Source organism: Homalodisca vitripennis, unplaced genomic scaffold (assembly GCF_021130785.1).
Source record: "Homalodisca vitripennis isolate AUS2020 unplaced genomic scaffold, UT_GWSS_2.1 ScUCBcl_2182;HRSCAF=6688, whole genome shotgun sequence".
NCBI lineage: Eukaryota > Metazoa > Arthropoda > Insecta > Hemiptera > Cicadellidae > Homalodisca > Homalodisca vitripennis.
Window position 1 is genome coordinate 9490 of NW_025778307.1, and position 20840 is coordinate 30329.

The window sequence follows — 20840 nt, forward strand, 5'->3', positions numbered from 1 at the left end:
AACGAAAAGATTGCCTATGACAATCGGATCTTCATTAACAAAAGAATCTTCAGTTGTAACGGCCATAACACTGACCGCCTCACTAGGAGAAACACTTTGAGTTCCATCAAGAAAGAAAACGTGTTTTAATTTCCCAAGATTCGTCTAAAATGGATTTAAAACAGTAAACTTGTACAGAAAATTCTTGAAGAATCAACATCATGTTGGAGTTGATCAATTGTCCGAACATGTTTTCTTCTGATACAAAGCGTAAACCTATTGGTTCTCCTATATAAACTGGAGAGCCTCTAACGTCCCACAACATTAACGTTTTTTCCACTTGACAGTAGCACATAATCGTCAGAGACAAACATGCAGAACTTGTCTCGGAAGTTCTCTACGATGCTTATATTTTCCTTGACGGATCTGCCATGTCTCCAGTTGTTCTGCAGGTGAGTCTCACGCATGTAAACATATCCGCCAGCGACAGACAGGACTCAGGGTGCTGTCCTCCAACTCCGGAGACTCAAAACTTGGCTCCACTCTACTCTCCGCAGTCTCCAGGTACTCTGCCGTGTCTTTGTTGCAGTGTGGCCTCCACAGACTGTCCTGGTTGAAGGCATCTCTCCATCCTACACTAACGCCAGAACACGCTGCCAGCTCGTAGGGTGTCAGGTGCTCTGCAATTTTATCAAGAACTTCTAGTGGGAGTGAGTCCATTGCGGTTTCTCCTGAAAATCATAAATTCTCTATAAATTACAGAAAGTTTTATTGGTTACGTATAGGTTTCTTGGCACTGTTCCACGCCAGCATAAGAATGTGTGAGAATACAGATTTAAGTATTCTCCGAGGAATTTCTGAAAGTATCTTTGTAAAGTTTAACAACAATTATATAGACTGCTATTTAATATTTTTACAATATGTGGTTCCACTCTTCGTGAAAATCTTTTTATTTATTACTACGCCGTGCAAATCGTTAAGGACTTTCTTGTCGCTATCAGTGGAGATCTAACAATGGCTGTCCTTCTTAAACACTCATTCCAGAAGGGAGACATTGGTGAGAAGATTTCATTTATAGGCCGACTCTGGATTATACACGACCTTGGAATTCAGGCTTAAGATTTATTATAATCTATCAAAGTATTTGGCCTTGGCTACGGAAAACGAATTCAACGTACATAGTGCTATTAGATAGAACCTACAATACACATTGTAGAATACGTCGGTGGAGGCACAAAGGAACATCAACATCAAATACCCTGACGGTTTGTTAACATAGTCAATCGTTTTTATAACATAGTAATAACACATTTAAATCAAGTTAAGCTAGTTGCGGAGCGTCCGAAATGCCAAAGGTAACGAAAAAACATCTGTACTATCACTGCTTCCCTAATAATTTAGAACTGTCAGGACTCAAAGGATAAAATACCAAAATAGGACGCATTGGTTAAAATTATTGTTGAGCAAATACTTGTAAACCCCGAAAGAGGGTTTAAATACATTGACACACCATTGACCTAATATAAGATGGTATAAAAATGCCTTGAAACGTATAAAGCTCTTTGTAGAAATCATCATCAACATGTACTGAATTTAATTATGATGCTATATGACCAGAAGTTCTAGGGGTCGTTTATTTTTGCGAGAGAAGTCATCAAGCTATAGCTTTGTAGTCCTAATTGTAAAATAAATCCACCAAAACAAAACATTCCCCTTTCACTATATTAGTTTTACCATTTCACTACCAAAAAACTTCCCCAATTATAAAAATTGTAAAGAAATATACATAAATGAACACCATTAACATTGCATAGTTTCTATTAAATTTCGGGAAATGATTTATTTCATAGTGCTAAACTAAGACGATTAAATTATAAACATTCCTACATCAAGAATGTACCCGGCTGGTTTAAAAATACTGTAATAAAAGTGTGGAAAAACCAGAAGTGATAAGACATTATTTATATGATCAGAAAGAAATGAAAAGTCATGAGTTATGGTGTAAATATTATGTAACTACCTCAACGAACTTTTGTGTGTCCCAGACTGAATGTTTCAAGGTCACGTGACCTTAGGGTAGAGAATGTTATTTACTTTTTAGGCCCATCCATACAGTGCCTTTTGTCTTGAAAGTGTACAGAACAGACATGGACTTTAGAGATCAATTTTACCAATACTTATCATTTTCAATGTTATTTAAATAGCCTAAACATACAGTTCTGAGCATATTAATTTTTTTTTCTTTTTTAGTCGAAGGTAACCTGACACTTAAAAAATACTAAACATGACCCTTGAATAGATGAAACTCAGCAATTGAAAAAAAGTGATTAAAAACTTTACATAGATGAAATTATTTCAATCACTGAGGCCATTAATTAAATACTACAGAATTGTAGTAAACAGAAAACCCCGGGAATTGCGCTACGATTTACAGTGTTAGGCCCCCTTATATAATTTACTTTGTTTTCTAACAATTCGCAATTTATAATGGGTTAAATTCAGGATATTGACGATGGATGGTTTGAAAGGACTTTTAAGCACGGTAACTAGAACAAGATGGTAGCGCTCAGCGGGCAGATGACCGTCACGAAGGACCGACCACCTTGCACTAAATACAGCGCTCTAGTGTTGTTAGTTGTTTGTAGTGCAGTCTTTCGCCACGACGGTTGTGTTTTGTAGTTTTTGGACTGTTTTTACTGAGTTTTATTGATAGACTGAGTATTTATCTCTCTTTAAAATGCTGTGTTGTGCCGTTACCGGTTGAACAAACCATTCGGATAATGCGTAACCATTCGGAAGGCCTACCAGCCAGACGTAAACTGAAAGAATCCTCTGTACCAACACAAAAAATACCAACAGTTCCAACTTCAAACCGACACGTTGGGATCCATTGAAAGACAAATTCGTGCAGATAAACGTAATTGTAAGAAAACTTTAAAATCGTTAATAGAAAATTTGGCAGAAGAAAGAAGCAGCGAAATTACAGGAGCCTTGGACGAACTAGAGTCAGAAAATCAACATTTATATAATAATGACGTGCAGAACGGTCCAATTAATAAACGAAAACAAAGAACTAAAAGAAAAAAATCATTTTTAAACAGAATAACTAAAATGTGCCCAACAAGTTATAACTAAATCAAAACATGATTTAATGAAATTTGAACAGATATTTTCTCAAAGTCAACACCAAAAACTTTTAAAAGCAAAATGTACAAATTGGTCTAGTGAAGATGTTGAAAAACTGTCGTGATTAGGTGTATTTTAAATAAAAGCCTTTGCGTATGTTAAAGATACTTTAAAATACCCCCTTACCAAGCGAGGCTACTATAGGAAGACGGTTGTCACAGTTCTCTACTCCTCCTGAATTTTCAGATATAAGTTAAAAAATTTACTTAAAGGGCAAATCGGCAGATTTTAGCGATGATTTTTCACAAAGACGTTGTTATGAGCTTTGACGAGATGAAGGTAAATCCGATGTTTACTACGACGCCGATCAAGACATGTTTAGAGGGCCACATGTAAGTGTTCAAGTAATTATTATTAGAAGCCTAAGTATTAATGGGAAATTCGACCAAAGTGTAACGGTTGAAACATTTATTGAATGTGTCAAGATGATTGAAGAGTCAGGGTTTTTGTATACGTAACCGAAGGTTATAAAATATTTACTATCAGTGAAGTGTAATCAAGATGTTCTGGGAGTCGTATTTTTCACTAATTAGAGGATTTGGGAAATTTTACGACTACCCTCTCTCCACAGCGGTGACACATAGAATAAAATACCCGTTATTCAGCAAAAGTGCGTGTGACATATTAAAAACAGACAATTGTATTGCTGAGCAGTGTGAAACTTTAAGTGTGGACGTTCTTAAAAATATAGACTTGGCAGAACCGGTACTAGATTGTGAAAATACAGACTTGATATAAGGCAAGTTGGAAGCGAACGATATCTATAATGAAGAATTTATTTTCATTGCAGAACCACTGATTGAAAAGTTGACTGAAATAACTAATAATAAACTAGTTTATCCTGAAGAGAACACAGATGTAATAAAAATGTTAGCTGGTTATGTAGCATACCATGTTAATAAAAAAGGCCTTAAGAGTGATTTTCAATATGGAGAAAGGACTGGAAACTCAAACAATTCTGACTGGGTTTCGGTTTTGTCAAGGGGTGCTCTAATAAATCCGTCACCAAAATAGTTAAGCATTGTTTTAGAATTTAAAAACGATTTCCAACGATTTCACGGTGATAACTTAAATAAAAGTCCTCAAGAGATGAAGAAGCTGATTGATATAATCAAAGGAAAGTTCTGTGATGTGGACGTTTTTGCTATTTTTATTTTATTTTACATTTCAACGGACATCTCCATTTTTTACAGTTTTGAACAATAATTAAACAATGAAAGTAAACAACCACAGTGACAAATAGAGCAATAACGATTAATAAACTATTTAAGTGACGAAACGGATACAAACTATGAATGACAATTAACGTAATTAATTATTAGTGTACCGCGATTTGAACTATGGAAAACAACGAACAATAACAGCAATAAATTAGCACGAAACAATGAGAATAAAACCATGACTAAATAATAATAGACAAAAAATTAACAAGAAACAATATATAAATAACAGCAACTGAGAGACGTACAGGTAAAGTATAAGAACGCGATCCTTTATAAGAATGAAAGAACTGAACAAAAAGAAAGAACTCAAAAAGAGCAATAAAGAAAAGATGAAATTTCTGACACTGCGAGAAAAAGTCAAAAAAGATGAACAAAATAAAGAATTTATGTAATGATTTACGCCAAACACAATGCACTATTGTTCAATAATTTTAGTTTTGTAACATTTCTAAATGATTAACTTAAATATATATTAATTAAGTTTGCTTATACAAAATCCTTTTAAAATTCTATTTATTAAATTGGTCTTTACAACTGTTTTGACATTTTATTCTATTCAATGTTTTATAGTGTATGTAGAAGATTTTTTCAATAATAAAATACTGTATATGAAAAAATCTCATTTAACGAAATTATTATTTAAACCCCTGAACCTTTTCGGAAGATTTGAAATGAAAAATAATTAAAGTTTTGAATGTACTTGTAAAATAGATAAAGATTTTTAAAATCAATTACCCTAAGTAGTTCTTCAGTAGTAACTACCTTAGCCTACAAAACTTAGTAAAATAATTAATTTCAAAACAAATTTCTTGACATGCGAGTCAGTGTTAAAGTAAGGCAACACGAAAAGCCAACCATAAGCTTGATAAAATCGCTTCCTGTTAGGATTAGAGCAGAGAAGCTAGGCATACATAGTGGACGGCACGGCCCGACTTGGTGCAGGTGACGTCACGGCCTCACAGTCAGATGCGCGTGAGCCCTACCGTCTAGTTCTAGTTACCGTGACTTTAAGTACGAATGTTAGGGACATAATATAACGCTCCAAGAATATTATTATCTCTTTTCTATTTCAATTTAAACTTAAAGAAATAACAGAAAACAAGATCAACCATGACAGCTCCATGCTATATAATTGCAAAATCAAATATAAAATTATCTATACCAAGCTATACATGATCAATGAATTATTACTGAGTTTTAAGGAAATACACAAACATTATTAAGTATTGGCGTGTCTGTTCTAAATGAAGTGATTAAGTTAAATTAGTAACTTTACAACCAATTACAATACTAATGTAAATTTCTTAAGAGCTGTTTAAAACTAAGCCTGGATTGAAGTCTAACTAATCACTCCAAATATGTCGTCTGTTAAATAACCTATAATCTTGCACCGCAGGACGTTGACGCAATTATCAAGGCATTCCTAGAAATATTGTTATTCCACACAATGTGTGGACGTAACACTGGTCGCTTTAGCGGCAAAGCTGACGTGGCATGGCGGGAAATATCAGGTCAGATCTTATCGTGATACTTGGAAGCATCCTTACATCCTTATCCCTACCGTCTTTTTAGTATCCGTGGTATGGCCCGGTACAGTGGTACAACGCATAGACGTACGCATATCCGACTTCCACTGACGCACAGCAGTCGTATCGATATACGTCAGCATATGTTTTTAAAACTAAAAAAGTACATAAAAGATAGCCCTTTTAAATACAAACATTATGATACTTTATTCAAATTCGTAAAATAGCATAAACAAACCTAGAATTTTTAAATTTAATACCTCAAACCGTTACACAGATAAAAAAAAATCAAAACAACAAAAAGAGAGACAGACGGACAACTAAGCAAGATAGGAATATAAATTACATAAATTATTTGTTTTGGGCTATTAAATAATATGGTCATAATTTGGGCAGTTTTTACGAGACACCCTGTTAAGAGATACTTATTGTAAAAAAGAATATATATTGGCAAACACTCAAATGATTGTGAATAATGACGTAATTATTTGGGGTGTTTTGGCTGATTAAATAACATGGTAACATTTTGGACTTTTTTTACGGGAAAGTTGCTATTGTGGAACAGTTGCAGCGCAACGGTTCTTTACAACCGTTGTGTGGCTGCAACCGAAACTACCGTAACTGTTGAGGAGGTTACCGGTATTACTGTGCCGCGCCGCTTAATGTGCGTTCGTCTGCGTATGTGCGTTATCACAGCGCGTATCAGTAACCTTGACCCGTCGCTACAGTACAGATGGAGGAATATAGCTGCGCGCACGGATACCAAATACTACCCTTTCAGTATCGCTATCTGTTCTGTGTGTTGCGTTTACGTGCTCGCCGCTGATATGAAGGCGCAATAATCTCTTTAAAAAGAAGAATCTACCAATTTTCTTGGGATGCACCTTGGTCGAGGGCTGACATGGAAAGTTCACATTGATAGTGTCTGTTCAAAGGATGGTTCAGGCATTTATTTCTTACGCAATTTGGCAAAAGTCTGTTCATAGGACATTCTGAAGACAGCTTACTTTAGAGCTAATATATAACCTAATACATCCACATTTAGCTTATGATCTGAGATCATGGGGTGGCTGTTCTAGATACAAATTAATTAGATTGTTTAGAATGCAAAAGACAGCTGTCAGAGCCATTTACAAATTAAATAAAAAAGCGGTAAATATAGCGGTACATTGTGAATAACAGTCAGGCCTGATCTAGCGCATGCGCATAACCTTTCTTTCAATTGTTCCAAGGTTGTTGGAATATACTACGCAATACAAAGAACTAAATGTAAAAATAATTGTTACGAGTTAAAACGCCGGATTATCTACTGTTTTGGAATGACACTGTAAAATACGGCTTCAAAGCCTACACCAAGAAATGAATGTCCGTGAATGAATGTCCTAATTTCCCTTATATTGATAACTGTCTTAAAGTGAAGAAAATAAGACATTCTACCACATATCAAGTCAGTTTAAATGTTGTATTCAATAGTATGGATAGTTATAATCGATAAAATTTTGCTGGTGGGCGCTTATTATACTGATGCCCGAAGTTATGGTTAGCGATGCCACATTCGCCGGTAAAGTCCTCGATTTGTGTGTCGTGCCGGCCATATGTCTAGTTCACACACATCGTATCGTGGACTGGCGGCGGCGTGGCGCCTTAGCCGTACATTGTGAATAACAGTCACAGCTTGATCTAGCGAATGGGCATCAACTGTCTTAAAGCGAAGAAAATAAGACATCTTCTACAATATCTGTCAGTTCAAATGTTGTATTCAATAGTATGGATATTTAAAATCGATTAAATTGTGTTGGTGGGCACTTATTATACTGATGACCAAAGTTATGGTTACGTTAAATCTGCTTGTTTATTAAACGTATGTTTGTTTTTAATACTATGAGTTGGTCTGTCCAAAATTTGATTTAATGTGTATGCATTATTTTAAACAATTTTTTACCACATTAGAAAGGACATTCGCATTAGCTAATAATCTATTGCTATTGTCTTTGTAAACAAAAATATAAAAGATTTTAGAGTATTAAAATGACAAATAATGAATTTTAGAACATTCAAAGTGGAAGTAATTTTTTTCAAGAGAGCAGGAAATTATGGTTAGGTGAATTTACAATATTTGCATTTTTTCAAGTTGCATTATCCTGTAACACAGCAATGGCTGGAGACATTCGGGATGAAACCATTTATAATTTTATTTTTTACTGATAGGTACTACCTCGAGGGATATTTATCATATATCGCATCCAGCACTGATAGCTGGAGACACCTATGTCACGGTTATATGAAATTTTATTCATAGAAGGTGTAAATTAAGAAAAACATTTTTGTATGAGTCTAATTCCCCAATTTCAACATTACTTTATTCTACGCATCCAAAGATGGTGTAAAGGATGTCAGCAGCAACCTATAGGAGGTTTTTCTTACAATCATCACAAGCCCACGTGATGCCCGTAGAACAATGAAATATTTACTCCGTGCTAGAGAAGTAGTTCCATATTTTAAGTTCTATAACTTTGTTATTTGCCATTTCCACCCATAGAAAGCTATTATTGTTTTGTTCAGGAGGACGAATAGGAATAGGTTATTAACAGAAAACCCGTATTTGCAGGGCCAGCAGTTAACTTAACTATTACAGATAACTATAAAATGTGTTGAAAATAAAAGAATTTACACACAAACAATTTAATTGAAATCAGACAAATGATTAAATAAACAGATGATGTCTAAAGCGGGAGAGGGGTAAGGTAAAATATGCCATCCTTTATTTAAAATACCTAGGCAAACACCAGGAAAATTCGTAAACATCTCAGGTAAATTATTACATATACACCCACAAATAATACTGCCTAAAATTACAAATATAAAAAATTTTGGTTTGATTAAGAAAGTGCACTAGATAGCTAACAAGTAGGAACTATGGTCACACATGATCTCCACCTTGCTGTAAGCGACGACGTAAAATTGGCCATAGATTCCATAAAAAGAATGAGTACCCGGACTTAGTTCCTTACGGTAACCTAACCTAGTTCATCAACTTAAAACCACACAAAATATATATTATTTTAATAACAAAAATAGGCACACCCTAAGAATGAGGTTTATATTGTAGTACAGTAGACAAAATAATAAGTGCCTATAGAAAGTTTTATCAACGTCGGCTTGTACGTTTTTGAGGTAAAGCCATCCATATATTAGATTTTACAACACGTATACTATAAAACCGGTGTGGCTCCTAAAATAGATGGAACCTAAGAATGTAGGTTTTATCAAAATCAGCTAGTACGTTTTTGCGGCATGGCCATTCATATCTTTTTCCAGTATTTGATATGTAAAATAGATGTATCTAAAAAATCAGATACGGCCTATGAATGAGGCTTACATTGTAGTATAGTAGACTGTGTCTTAAATGTGTACAAAAGCTTTTATCAAAATCGTATCGTACGTTTTTTTAGGTACAGCCATCGGTAGGGTACGATAAGCGGACTCGGTTTTTATATCGAAATTAGCAAACGATATTACTTAATCACAACCACCGATATAATCAATCGGTACTGATTTATTATTTTCAACAAATAACTTAAATAATCTATATCAACAGCTGTAAACACTTTCAAATAATACACGTAATGTTTCATTTTGACATAAGCAACATTTGATTATTAAAAATGGCAGTCAATTTAAAAAAACTACACGACATTGCTTTGAAAGATGATAACACATGTTTTATGTGATTCAACATGTTGGACGGGTAGGGTACGATAAGCGGACCCCGTTTTTTATATCAAAGAGTGTAATCATCAATACCTAATATTCGCATCTCAAATCCTAGACTATTAATCGATATATAGTATTTATAGTTCTCAATAACAATCATATGTTTTAAATTAAAATATGAATCTAATATTTACAGTGATCTAACAAATTATTATAACTAAAATTAGGAAAACTGAAGACGACCATATTTGTTCCTCTTACAGTTACAGTTGTTTCTTTCCCACGAATTTCACATAATGGGTTTTTCCGCACGAGTCCAGCATGTTGAAGTCATGAAAAACATGTCTTACCATCTTCCAAAGCAATGTCGCGTAGTTTTCTAAAATTGACTGTCATTTTTAATAATCAAATGTTAATTATATGGTATTGAAATATTACATTAAGTATTATTTGAAAACTTTTTATAGCTATTGATATAGATTATTAATTAATCGTTTAAAAATAATTAATTAGTATCGATTGATTATATCGATGGTTGTAATATCGTTTGCCAATTTTGATATAAAAAAACCAGGTCCCAGGTCTCACAGAACAACTGTAACTGTGAGAGGAGGATATATGGTCTTCAGTTTTCCTAATTTTCTTATAATAATTTTTTTCATCACTGTAAATATAAAATCCATATTTTAATTTTTAACATATGATTGTTATTGAGGACTATAAATACTTTTATGGTACTTTGAGATTATACCGACCACACCAGTATGAAGAACACAAAAATATAAATTCATAGAAACAAACACGATAAAACGAAAAAACAACTCTGTAATTACAAGCATTTCCAAGTATTGTAATCGGTATTGTTGTCGCTGTAATCTTATCTTTCTCGAAAATCCCGATTACGGCAGGCCGCGCGGCATCACATGATTTGCAAGGTACATAATTGCCTTTCCATTACAATTCAATTTATATTTATGATCAGCCCCTCTAGAATTTGATATTTTACTGATAGGTACTATCTCGAGGGATGTTTTTCTTTCGTTGACAGAAGGTGCTGCCGAAGCCCGCGCTGATGGCTGGAGGCACTCGCATTCTGGGTGGCGGAATGTGATCAAGAATAAAAACAAGTTTTGAGTGTTTTTTTCAATAAAGAGTTTAGTTTTAGTTTGGTAATGTTTGTTTTTGATGAATTTTTGTGTTTGGAGAAATGTAGAGGTAAAACACGGAAGTACAACAAAGCGACGCGACTCTGCAATCACGTTATCTACTAGACCGCTCGACTTTGACCTCTGTCTGAGGATGGGGAGTGGTTTGCGATAAGACAATTCCTGTTTAATATTGACAAAATATTGTTTTTTAAACGCTAATCTTGTAATCAGTAGAAGCAAAATGTCAAATAACGATTCATGTCTGGGTGTGGTCGGTATAATCCCAAAGTACCCTTTTATATCGAATGATAGTCTAGGATTTGAGATGCGAATATTAGGTATCGATGATTACATTCTTCGATATAAAAAACCGGGTCCGCTTTTTGTACCCTACTCCAGCCATCAATTTTCCCCCCCCAGTATATGACATGTAAAATTGATATACCAAAAATAGGTGCGGCCTAAGAATGAGGTTGGTAATATAATACAGTATACAATGTATTGAATGTGTATAGAATATTTTATCGAATTCTGCAGTTACTTTTTTGAGGTAGGCCTACGGTCATTTACAGAATTGTTATTTTCTTTATTAGGCCTGTGAAATTAAGTACAGTTTGTTCATGAAAAGCGGATTTTTAGTTTTAGAATGCCCGTTAAGTAGCCTAGATTCTATTGATTGTTTTTGTATTTGTTCAATTTAATTTAGTTTTGTTAACTGAACTGGTTCAGGAACTAGGTTAATGATAGTTACGGAACTTGGTCAGGAGTAGTTCATGAACCAGGTTAGGATTCGTGTCAGAAGATTAGCTCTTGAATCTATGGCCGGTTTCAAACTGCAGGTGTGAGTGAGGTTATGTGGGAGTGTGACAATAAAACTACCTAAGTGGGGTTTTCCCTCATCAATTGATAATTATACAATTTGACATTTAATAAAGTGGTACTATCTATAGTTATACATACCGCAAGATTTCAACTCCGACTTTATAGATGACAACACAGACAACAGCACCGATGAGAAATATCATTTATTTGTTATACTTCAGTAAGTTTACACTCAAATGTCACAAAGATAACTAAACCGAAGTGCAATGTGAAGTGACTAGAGATTCTTCAAACACTAAGAAACGTATTACTAAAACAAACCCACCTACTAATACTGCCTATTCCATCTACAACGTGAACAAAACGCCTGTCTCGTGTGTGTAGTGGCAGTGGGGCGGATAGTGATGGGGGAATCGAATACAGAATCGAATAGTATTCGAATACAGCCAGAGTATTCACATATTCGAATACATCAAAATGGAATTCGAATACTTTTGAAATGAACACAATTTCTCTGGAAGAATTGAATTCAAACCTGGAGTATTCGTTTATTCTGACAAATAGTATTCAAATAAAATATCCAAGAGCTGTATTCGTATTCATATGAGGTTTAAAATGAATACAAATATGGAGACTTTGAAATGAATAATTTAGGGGAGATTCATAATTTGAAAAAAATAATTACAAATTTTAATACTAAAAAAAAGTATAATTAATTGTATAATTATTAAATTTAAAAATATATGATATATTATAAATATATATATAATAATTATATATGATATATTATAACTGAGTTACAGTTCTAAGCAAATAAAAACAAATATGAATATTTATTTATATAGTTGTGTAAAAACAAAATATTATTGAGGTTTTCTGGCTTCAGTCTATTTCTACGGTAATTAGTGACAGGACCTGCTGTGGAAAATAGTCTTTCAGACGGAACTGAAGTAGCAGGTAAACAAAGATATTTCTTCTAAAGTTCGTATATCATGGGTATGACTTGTTTATACGAGGCACCAAAATCCAAAGTATTCGAATACATATTCGAATACAGTGATGAATTTGTGACAAACAAGTAAGACAGGTCTAGACCTGTCTGTTAGAAACGCTCAGCTGAGCAAAAGTATTCAAATACAAGTATTCGAATACATATTCGAATACAGGGGTGAATTCGAATTCACTGTATTCGATTCTTTAAAGTATTTCGATTCTCCCATCACTAGGCGGAGTCTGTACTGAGGATGACTCACTGCAAAGCTTCAGAGTGGCCAACTATGCCGCCAAATGATGGAGTGAAAAATAAATATCGTAGAAGTGCATTGAATAATAGCTGTATGACAATATTTTGTTCTTTACGCTATGGGCATAATTTGTGAATGTTATTTGTAATAAATTTTTACTTAGCACTATTAAGTTCCTGAGATATATATATTGTGTTATAGTTAAGTATTGATAATAATTCAAGTAAATAATGAATTATATCATTATAACAACAAATAAAAATATAATGTTTATTGATATTATTTTGATAACGGTACGAGTATATCCCAAGCAGTTATTAGTGAGTTGGCTGATTTCATACTTGTGATTAATGGATCCATAATATTCATCGGAGATGTGAATATCAATTTGTTAAAAGATAACCAAGAATTAATAGGTTATAATAATTTAATGATTTACAACGGTTTCTTATCCTTTCTAAATATACGTACTAGAATTGTTGTAAACTCGCAAATTTGTATGGACCATATTTTTATTAGAAATAGGGTTTTATATGTATTCGGAATTGTCCGATTTGATATTGGTTTAAAGGATTATTGCCTATTAGGACTTATAATACTAGGTAAAGAAAATAGAGAAAGTAGTGTATTAAGTACAAAAATATATTGAAAGATGTTGAATTAGAAATTGATTATAATTTAGTTAAGGAGACATTAGCTTCAGTAAAATGGTCTGGTTGTTTATCAACTGATGACGTTAATATAAGTTATAATGACTTTCATACAATTTGATCAGATATAGTAAGCTCATGTAGTTGTATTAATGAAGAGGGAAAATTGAAGAAAGCTAAACGGATTAGTCCATGGATAACGAAAGATCTCTTACGTAAGATTAAAACTAGGAAAAAACTTATAGAAAAGACCTTAAGAAGATGTTTTAAAGAATTATTACTATATATATACTGAAAAAATAAATAAAATATTTACTGAAAAACAACTACTAGGCAAGTAGACTAATTCATTGTGGCAACGACATTTCTAATCAATGGAAGGTTATAAACGAAATTGCAGGAAGAAGGAGGAACCAATACGTAAATAAAATTATTGTGGATATTGGGTTTACGGTTGTCAATGCGAGGACGGTCGTAGAGCTTATCAATAATTATCTTATCAGTAGCCTTACAGCTGTTACTGGCACCGCAGCCCGGCACTTCCTACACGCATTCCTTCTTCTTATTGCCAGTTACGGACGAGGAGATAATTACAATGGTCGACCAAATAATAAATAAGAAATCATCACGTTTTGAAAAATTTTCAATGTTATTATTTATTGTGTTATTATTCCTCATCTAATTGCGCCTGTTTCAAACATTTCAACACGGTTTGTTTACTTCATTAAAAACTAAGAAATCATCACGTTTCGACAAATTTGCAATGTTAATTGTTGTAGTATTATTCCTCATCCGATTGCACCTATTTCTCAAATTCAAACAACAGGTTTACTTTCATTAAAAACAAATGTAAAAAAAAGTGATTGAAGTGAATTGAAATAACGTATTTTCTAGACAATTATTAGTACTACTTACTTTCTGTTGTGAGGGTATTTCAGGTTGTATCTTAAAGTCAAACTAAAGTAAATATATTTCAGCATGGTACAACTTTGGTTATCACATTTATTTGGATTTTAACCATAAATTAGAACGAATCCTGTTGATAGAATCATAATTTACTATCTAAATGTTAGAGGTTTCTGTATCGAAACACATGAATTATTTGAGTTTGTGTTAAGCGAGCAGTATGACATTATTGGTCATACGTGAAACGTGGTTGACAGAAAGCATATGTGATAGGGAACTATTTGGTGATCGTTATGTTGCATTTAGACAAAACAGAATTCCGCTTATAAACTGGAAAGAGTGATGGGGACAGGGCCCGATTAACCAGTAGGCTAAGTAGGCTGCAGCCTAGGGCGCGAGACCGGTGACGATTTTAGGGGGGCGCTTCGGAGTTCAAGATGAAGTGCTTTTTTATATGTAGTAAATAAAATGGTATGGTCTAAAACTTCACTATACATTTTTGTACATTATTTACACATCCACCTAGACCTTAGATTTACTCCATTTACTTAAAAATAACTATTAAGTAGAAAAAGAAATTAATTAATAGCGATTAGTGACAACGCATAGTAATTATCGTAACGGTAGGGAAACTAAAAGGGAAATTTTGCTTCGCGCGAGGGGCGCCGCCGGCCGCCGCCCTTCGCCGTTTGCAACACTGACGCTCTCTGACAGATAGAGACAGAGTGTAGCTGCAGCTGCAGTCAGTCGTCTCCTCGTCTGCACTGTTTGTTTTAGGCCTATGGCCTATGAATTATTTGGACTTTCGTTGTGATTGATTGGTGTCATTGCTCGTTATTATAAACACTGACATTTATTCGTAAGTCGAGTAGAGTGTTTGATACTGAAATATTAGAAGAAGCAGTGGTTTGCTTGTTTTACATATGTAGGCTACATTATGAGTAAAAAACCAAGTGGTTCCGAATACCGTAAACGGGCCCGGGAGCGTAACGAACGGGAAAGTGCTCTTCTAAATAAAATTCATAGACTAGACGATTTTTTTCAATAAACCCGAAACTCCCAGTTGTTCTGCTGAGACATTGCCGGTCGTCACGGGAACTGAACGAAACGTTTGTGAGTGAGGACAGCGGTGTTATAGTGGAAGTGGAAGTGATTCAGCAGCCAGCCAGTGCCACTGCTACCGATGTCTCAGACACCACAACGGAAATTGCACCTGTACACGTCCCTTCACCACCATCAACCGAGCAAATAGCAGATTTGGGACATCAGTTGCAAGATTGTGTACCAGCAAATAAAGAGGTAACCGATTCAAAAAATCTTGATGATCCCGCTTTATGGCTGGTAAATGAGGCATTGCGTGAATACTTTGCAGTGCACAGCATCAATCAAAATGACAGTGGGGATTTTTCCCAATCAAAGCGGCAGTATTCTGACCAAAAACCGTTATTTGAACAAAGCTTGTTTTTTCAAAAAACTTGTAAATGGAGAGATTGTAAAAAGAACTCATTTAGTTTATTCCAAATCAACTGGCTATGTATACTGTGCTCCTTGTAAGCTCTATGGGGGGACGACTGCCTTAGCTACATGCGGCTTTAATGATTGGAAAAATTCACACAAAATTCAAGAACATGATAATAGTCTAGAGCACAGAGAATGTGTGAACAAATATTTGACCCGGATGAATGCACCTCAGAGAACTGATGCAAAATTACTTGAGCAGCATCAAGTAGAAGTGAAGTATTGGAGAGATGTATTGTCAAGAGTTGTTGAAGTAGTTAAGTATTTAACTTCTCGAGGGCTTCCGTTTTATGGTGAAAATGAAATTTTGGGGTCAACCAGTAATGGTAATTTCCTTGGCTGTATCGAGCTTTTGTGCAAGTTTGATCCTTTCATGGCTGACCATGTTGCTCGTTTCGGAAATAAAGGTAAAGGAGTGCCCTCATACTTATCTTCCACGATCGTTAACGAGTTTATTACTCTGTTAGCTGACAATGTTAAATCCAAAATCGCGTCAGATATCAAGAATTCTAAGTATTTTTTCGATTATTGTCGACTCTACTCCAGATGTTTCCAATGTGGATCAATTGACTTTTGTCATTCGTTTTGTAGCACCTGACGGGTCACCTAATGAGCGGTTCATAACGTTCATCCCAAATTGTGGCCATAAAGGGGAAGATATGGAGAAGGCTGTGATGAATACTCTTGAAAGTTTGAACTTAAATATCAGTGACTGTAGAGGTCAGAGTTACGACAATGCAAGTAACATGTCTGGGTGTTACAAGGGGCTTCAAAATCGAATCAAAGAGCAAAATCCTCTTGCTCACTACGTTCCTTGCGCAGCTCATTCGTTACAGCTAGTAGGTTCGACCGCTGCAGAAAGTAGTAGTAGTTCTTTTGAATATTTTGCCCTGGCACAGCAAATGTACAACTTTTTCCATTCATCTACACACAGATGGGAAATTCTCTTGTCGTAATATGACAAAGTATGTTTGACAGTCAAGACCCTTTCGAAAACTCGATGGAGTGCAAGAGCAGATGCCAGTAAAGCCATGCACAAGTCATATAAACAAATAATCGCAGCGTTACAAGACATCACTTCAAACGAAGAAAATAAAAAAGACGTACGACTTGAAGCCAAACAACTGATAGAGAAGCTCCAGTCTTTGGAAATGACCATGATGATTTGTTTTTGGAATAAAGTACTCATGAAGTTTCATGACATCAGTGTACGACTTCAATCTGAAGATGGAGACTTAGATCAGACAGCACTTTCGTACGAGCTCCTAGAGTCTTTTCTAAGTTCATTAAGAAATGAGGAACAATTTTCTAACTTTGAAAGTGAGGCAAAGCTTATGTGCAATTCTCAAGAGTACAAACAAGACAATACAAGGAAAAAGAAACCAAAAATCCCTTTTGGAGAAAGCAAAGAGGGGCACACTGAGTTTGATGGGCGGAAATCATTCCTGATAAATTGTTACTACAAAGCAATTGATACACTCCTAGGGCAACTAACAAGGAGAAAATCAATTTATGTCACACTACGAGACTCCTTCAACTTTTTATGGAATTTGAATAAAATTGAGAGTTCAATCTTGAAGGAAAAGGCAACAAAGCTAATGAATAAATATTCAACAGACCTAGATGATTCATTTCCAGATGAGTGTTTGTATCTTCAAAAATTTTTAAAAGATGATAATACATTCTATGAAGAGGAAAATGTACTGTCAGACAGAATGGAGGAAAAGAAGAAAGTCAAACGGACCGGGACTAAAGCCTACAGGCTATTGAAACATGTAAAAACCCTAAAACTTGAATCTCTTTTTTCCGAACGTGGAAGTGGCATTGCGGATCTTCTTGAGCATGGCGGTGTCTAATTGCAGCGGAGAAAGATCCTTTTCTGCTCTTACTCGAGTCAAGAATTATTTGAGGTCGACTCTACGGCAAGAAAAACTCCAGGCACTCGCTCTCTTATTTATAGAAAGTGACTATGTACAGCTCGTTCCGTTTGATGACTTGATCGATGCGTTTGCCTCATCAAAAGCACGGAAGAAAGGCTTTGTTTTAATCAGGGAATATATCGTCATGAGAAAATAAAAAGTTCTTTTGTTAACAGTAGGCCTAATAATTTTATAGTTCTAGCTCATTGTTTGTTATTGTGATTAAATGTTCAAGTCACCAAGTTGTATACCAAAGTCTAATGTCATTTCTATGTAACATAATGTACTTGAATAAACCAGAGAAAGTTGATGACCAATTTGACCATGTTCATTGATTTATTATAAATCCTTTTCAGTGATTTACAGTTAAAACGCTAATTAAACAGGCTATACGTAGCTACTAAGCTTTCTTATTAAAATGGACAACAATAAAATCTCCATTATTATGGCAGCATTTATACTGAAGTAAGAGATAAAATTCACATAATTTTAACAGCCTTAAAATTACAGTATGCATTTTAATTTATTTTGAAAAAAATAAGCCTACAGATTTTTTGAAAGTAACATTACAAAGTGCTGAACTTTGAATTTTTGTGACTATTTAATGATAGTAATCTACAAAAAATGTATAAGAATTAAAAACTCATGTAAGGTTTGGCTGTAGCTAGGACACATTTTTGTATGTCCTACAAAACCAGTGGTAAATAAGAACCCTTGATTCTCTTTAAAGAATGTTACCTACAAGTCTACAACAATAGACCATATTCCATTTTAAAGATACAAATAAATGCTCAGCAGTAAGCATCCTTTCCCTTTGCAAGTTTGCACTTTCTATAATTTTGCTGTTTTCGTTCGTTTGTTTGTGTGTTTTTAGGAAATGACAGCAAACAGCATAGTTCTTTTAACCGTTGAATTTGAACATATTACATAGCAGTTTATACATACATGTATCATTAGACCTTTGAACAATAATTAAAGTTTATAGTTAGTTGCTGAATGTTGCTCTTTTCCTAAAGTTTAATACTCTAAATGGTCTCTCTCTGTAATGGTCTTTAAATTTAAGTAAGTTGAAATTTTATTACAAAAATATAATATGGCCGCTATACAGCAGAACACTTTTTATTATTGAAAATTGACAGAGAGAAGCCGGCCGGAAACCGTTGGGGGGGGGCGCGAAGTACAAGATAGCCTACGGGCGCCAAAAACCTTAATCGGGCCCTGGATGGGGAGGGGTATCGCTAGCAGTTGACTGCCGAGTACAAAAGTATGCGAGCTGTCTGACAGTTGGCGATCAGCTGATTCGCCGCGACCTTGAATCTATTTGGCTGCCTCGCTCAAACGTATCTTTCTGTCTGTGTAAACATTGTTTATTTTATACGTAACAGTAATCGTACTTTCTGTGATGACTATTATCTTTCTTTTCAGGATTTTTAAAAGTATAGATAGATTTCAAAGTCTCTGTTTGATAGTTTAGTGATAACTAGGTGGTATTAATCTACCCGAAATTAATGGATTGAACTGCGATATGTTGTTTGAAAACACTGTGTTGAAAACATTATATGACTTTATGGCAATGCACGATCTTGAATCTCACAATGACGATATTAACTGAAACAGTACTACTTTTGATTTAATAATTAATTTAAGAAATCACTGTCTGTTGATCACTGTAGCTGTCCTTTATTGACCCTAGATGAGCACTATCCACCGTTGTGTGTAGGTTCCTTGAAAAATCTTCCTTGTTAATAATTTAACTAACAATAAATTAATATTTAACACCTATTACTATTTTGAGAAAGCTGATTTTTGCAGCTTGTTAATAAATTTAAATAACGTAAGTGGAATGAAGTTTATAGTGTAAATAACGTAAATGGAAGAGTAGATTTGGTCTATAAAACAATTCTTAACGTTTTTAATCAAAGTTTTGGCCAAAGTGGAATTAATATTTAAAAGTTAATATCAGTTTTTGTTTTACAAAAGATTATTTCTATAAAGATAAAAAAAATAAAATGTGCTAAAAAGGAATTTTTTAAATTTTATGACAGTTAGTTCAAGGATCTCATAGAGGTGTTAAACTGAAAATACATTTGGCTTATCGAGAATATATACGATACATTGAGTTTTGCATAACGTAGACTATACATTTGTCTGGAGTTTTATTAAGTCTAGACGCTCTTCTTCTAATTTCGAGTTGTGCTCTTTTGAAATAAAATTCAAAGACAAAGTGGTTCCAGTTAATCACATTTTCGATTCGTTTTTCAGACTTTTTTCTACAGTTTTCTCGGTTAACTCCGGAAGTAAACCTGTGACATCGTGTACTGAAAAACTTATATAGTGGAAACATTTAAAGGATTTTGTTTACAGTTCTAGCGGCGTGTTAAAAATGAAACCGAAGAAATATTCTGAACCTGACTGTATTCCTAAATATGTAGTAAATGGTTGCACTGAGGTATTGTGTGTGCCTTAGTGCCATTTGTCTTTACCAACCTGTATTTTTTTCCGGAGAAATGGATGGAAGCTAAGGTTGTTCCTTCTTTATACCAGGAAACATTTCGATATGGATCATCACCATCCGATTTCATTATTAGATACATTGGCTAAAATATTTGAACCCCTTCTTTATGATTATATTTTTTAATTGTAAAATCTTACCTTCTCCTTAGCAGCATGGCTTTCTTTCTTGTAAATCAACAGTCTCCAATCTAATGGAATTTTCTTTTGATATAGCATCTGAATTGCATATTGCTGGTAGGGTTAATTTAGTTTATAAATATTTTTCTAAGGAGTTTTTTAAAGTTGATCACGGTGTGTTTGGGAAGTGAATCATCTTTTTTATCATTTATCAGTTTCATTAAAACTTATTGTAAACTTCGCAGTCGGTTTGTTATTACGTTTAACGTTATGTCAAAAAGCTACATTAGCACTTCAGGTGCTCCTCAAGGATTCTATTTAGGATCATTGTTATTCTAATATTTATTATTGATCTTCATAATTATGAAACACGG

The 20840-nt window shown here is 34.3% G+C and overlaps 1 protein-coding gene across 1 annotated transcript in view; it reads right to left on the reverse strand.

Moving 5' to 3' along the window:
* Window positions 1-299: 299 nt before the first annotated feature.
* LOC124371879 overlaps window positions 300-20840 on the reverse strand; it is a 77811-nt gene continuing 57270 nt past the window's right edge. Inside the window, exon 2 of the mRNA XM_046830244.1 lies at window positions 300-710. Coding sequence (XP_046686200.1) covers window positions 439-699 — 261 coding nt within the window. The 5' untranslated portion in view covers window positions 700-710 and the 3' untranslated portion in view covers window positions 300-438. The remainder of the gene's footprint in view (window positions 711-20840) is intronic.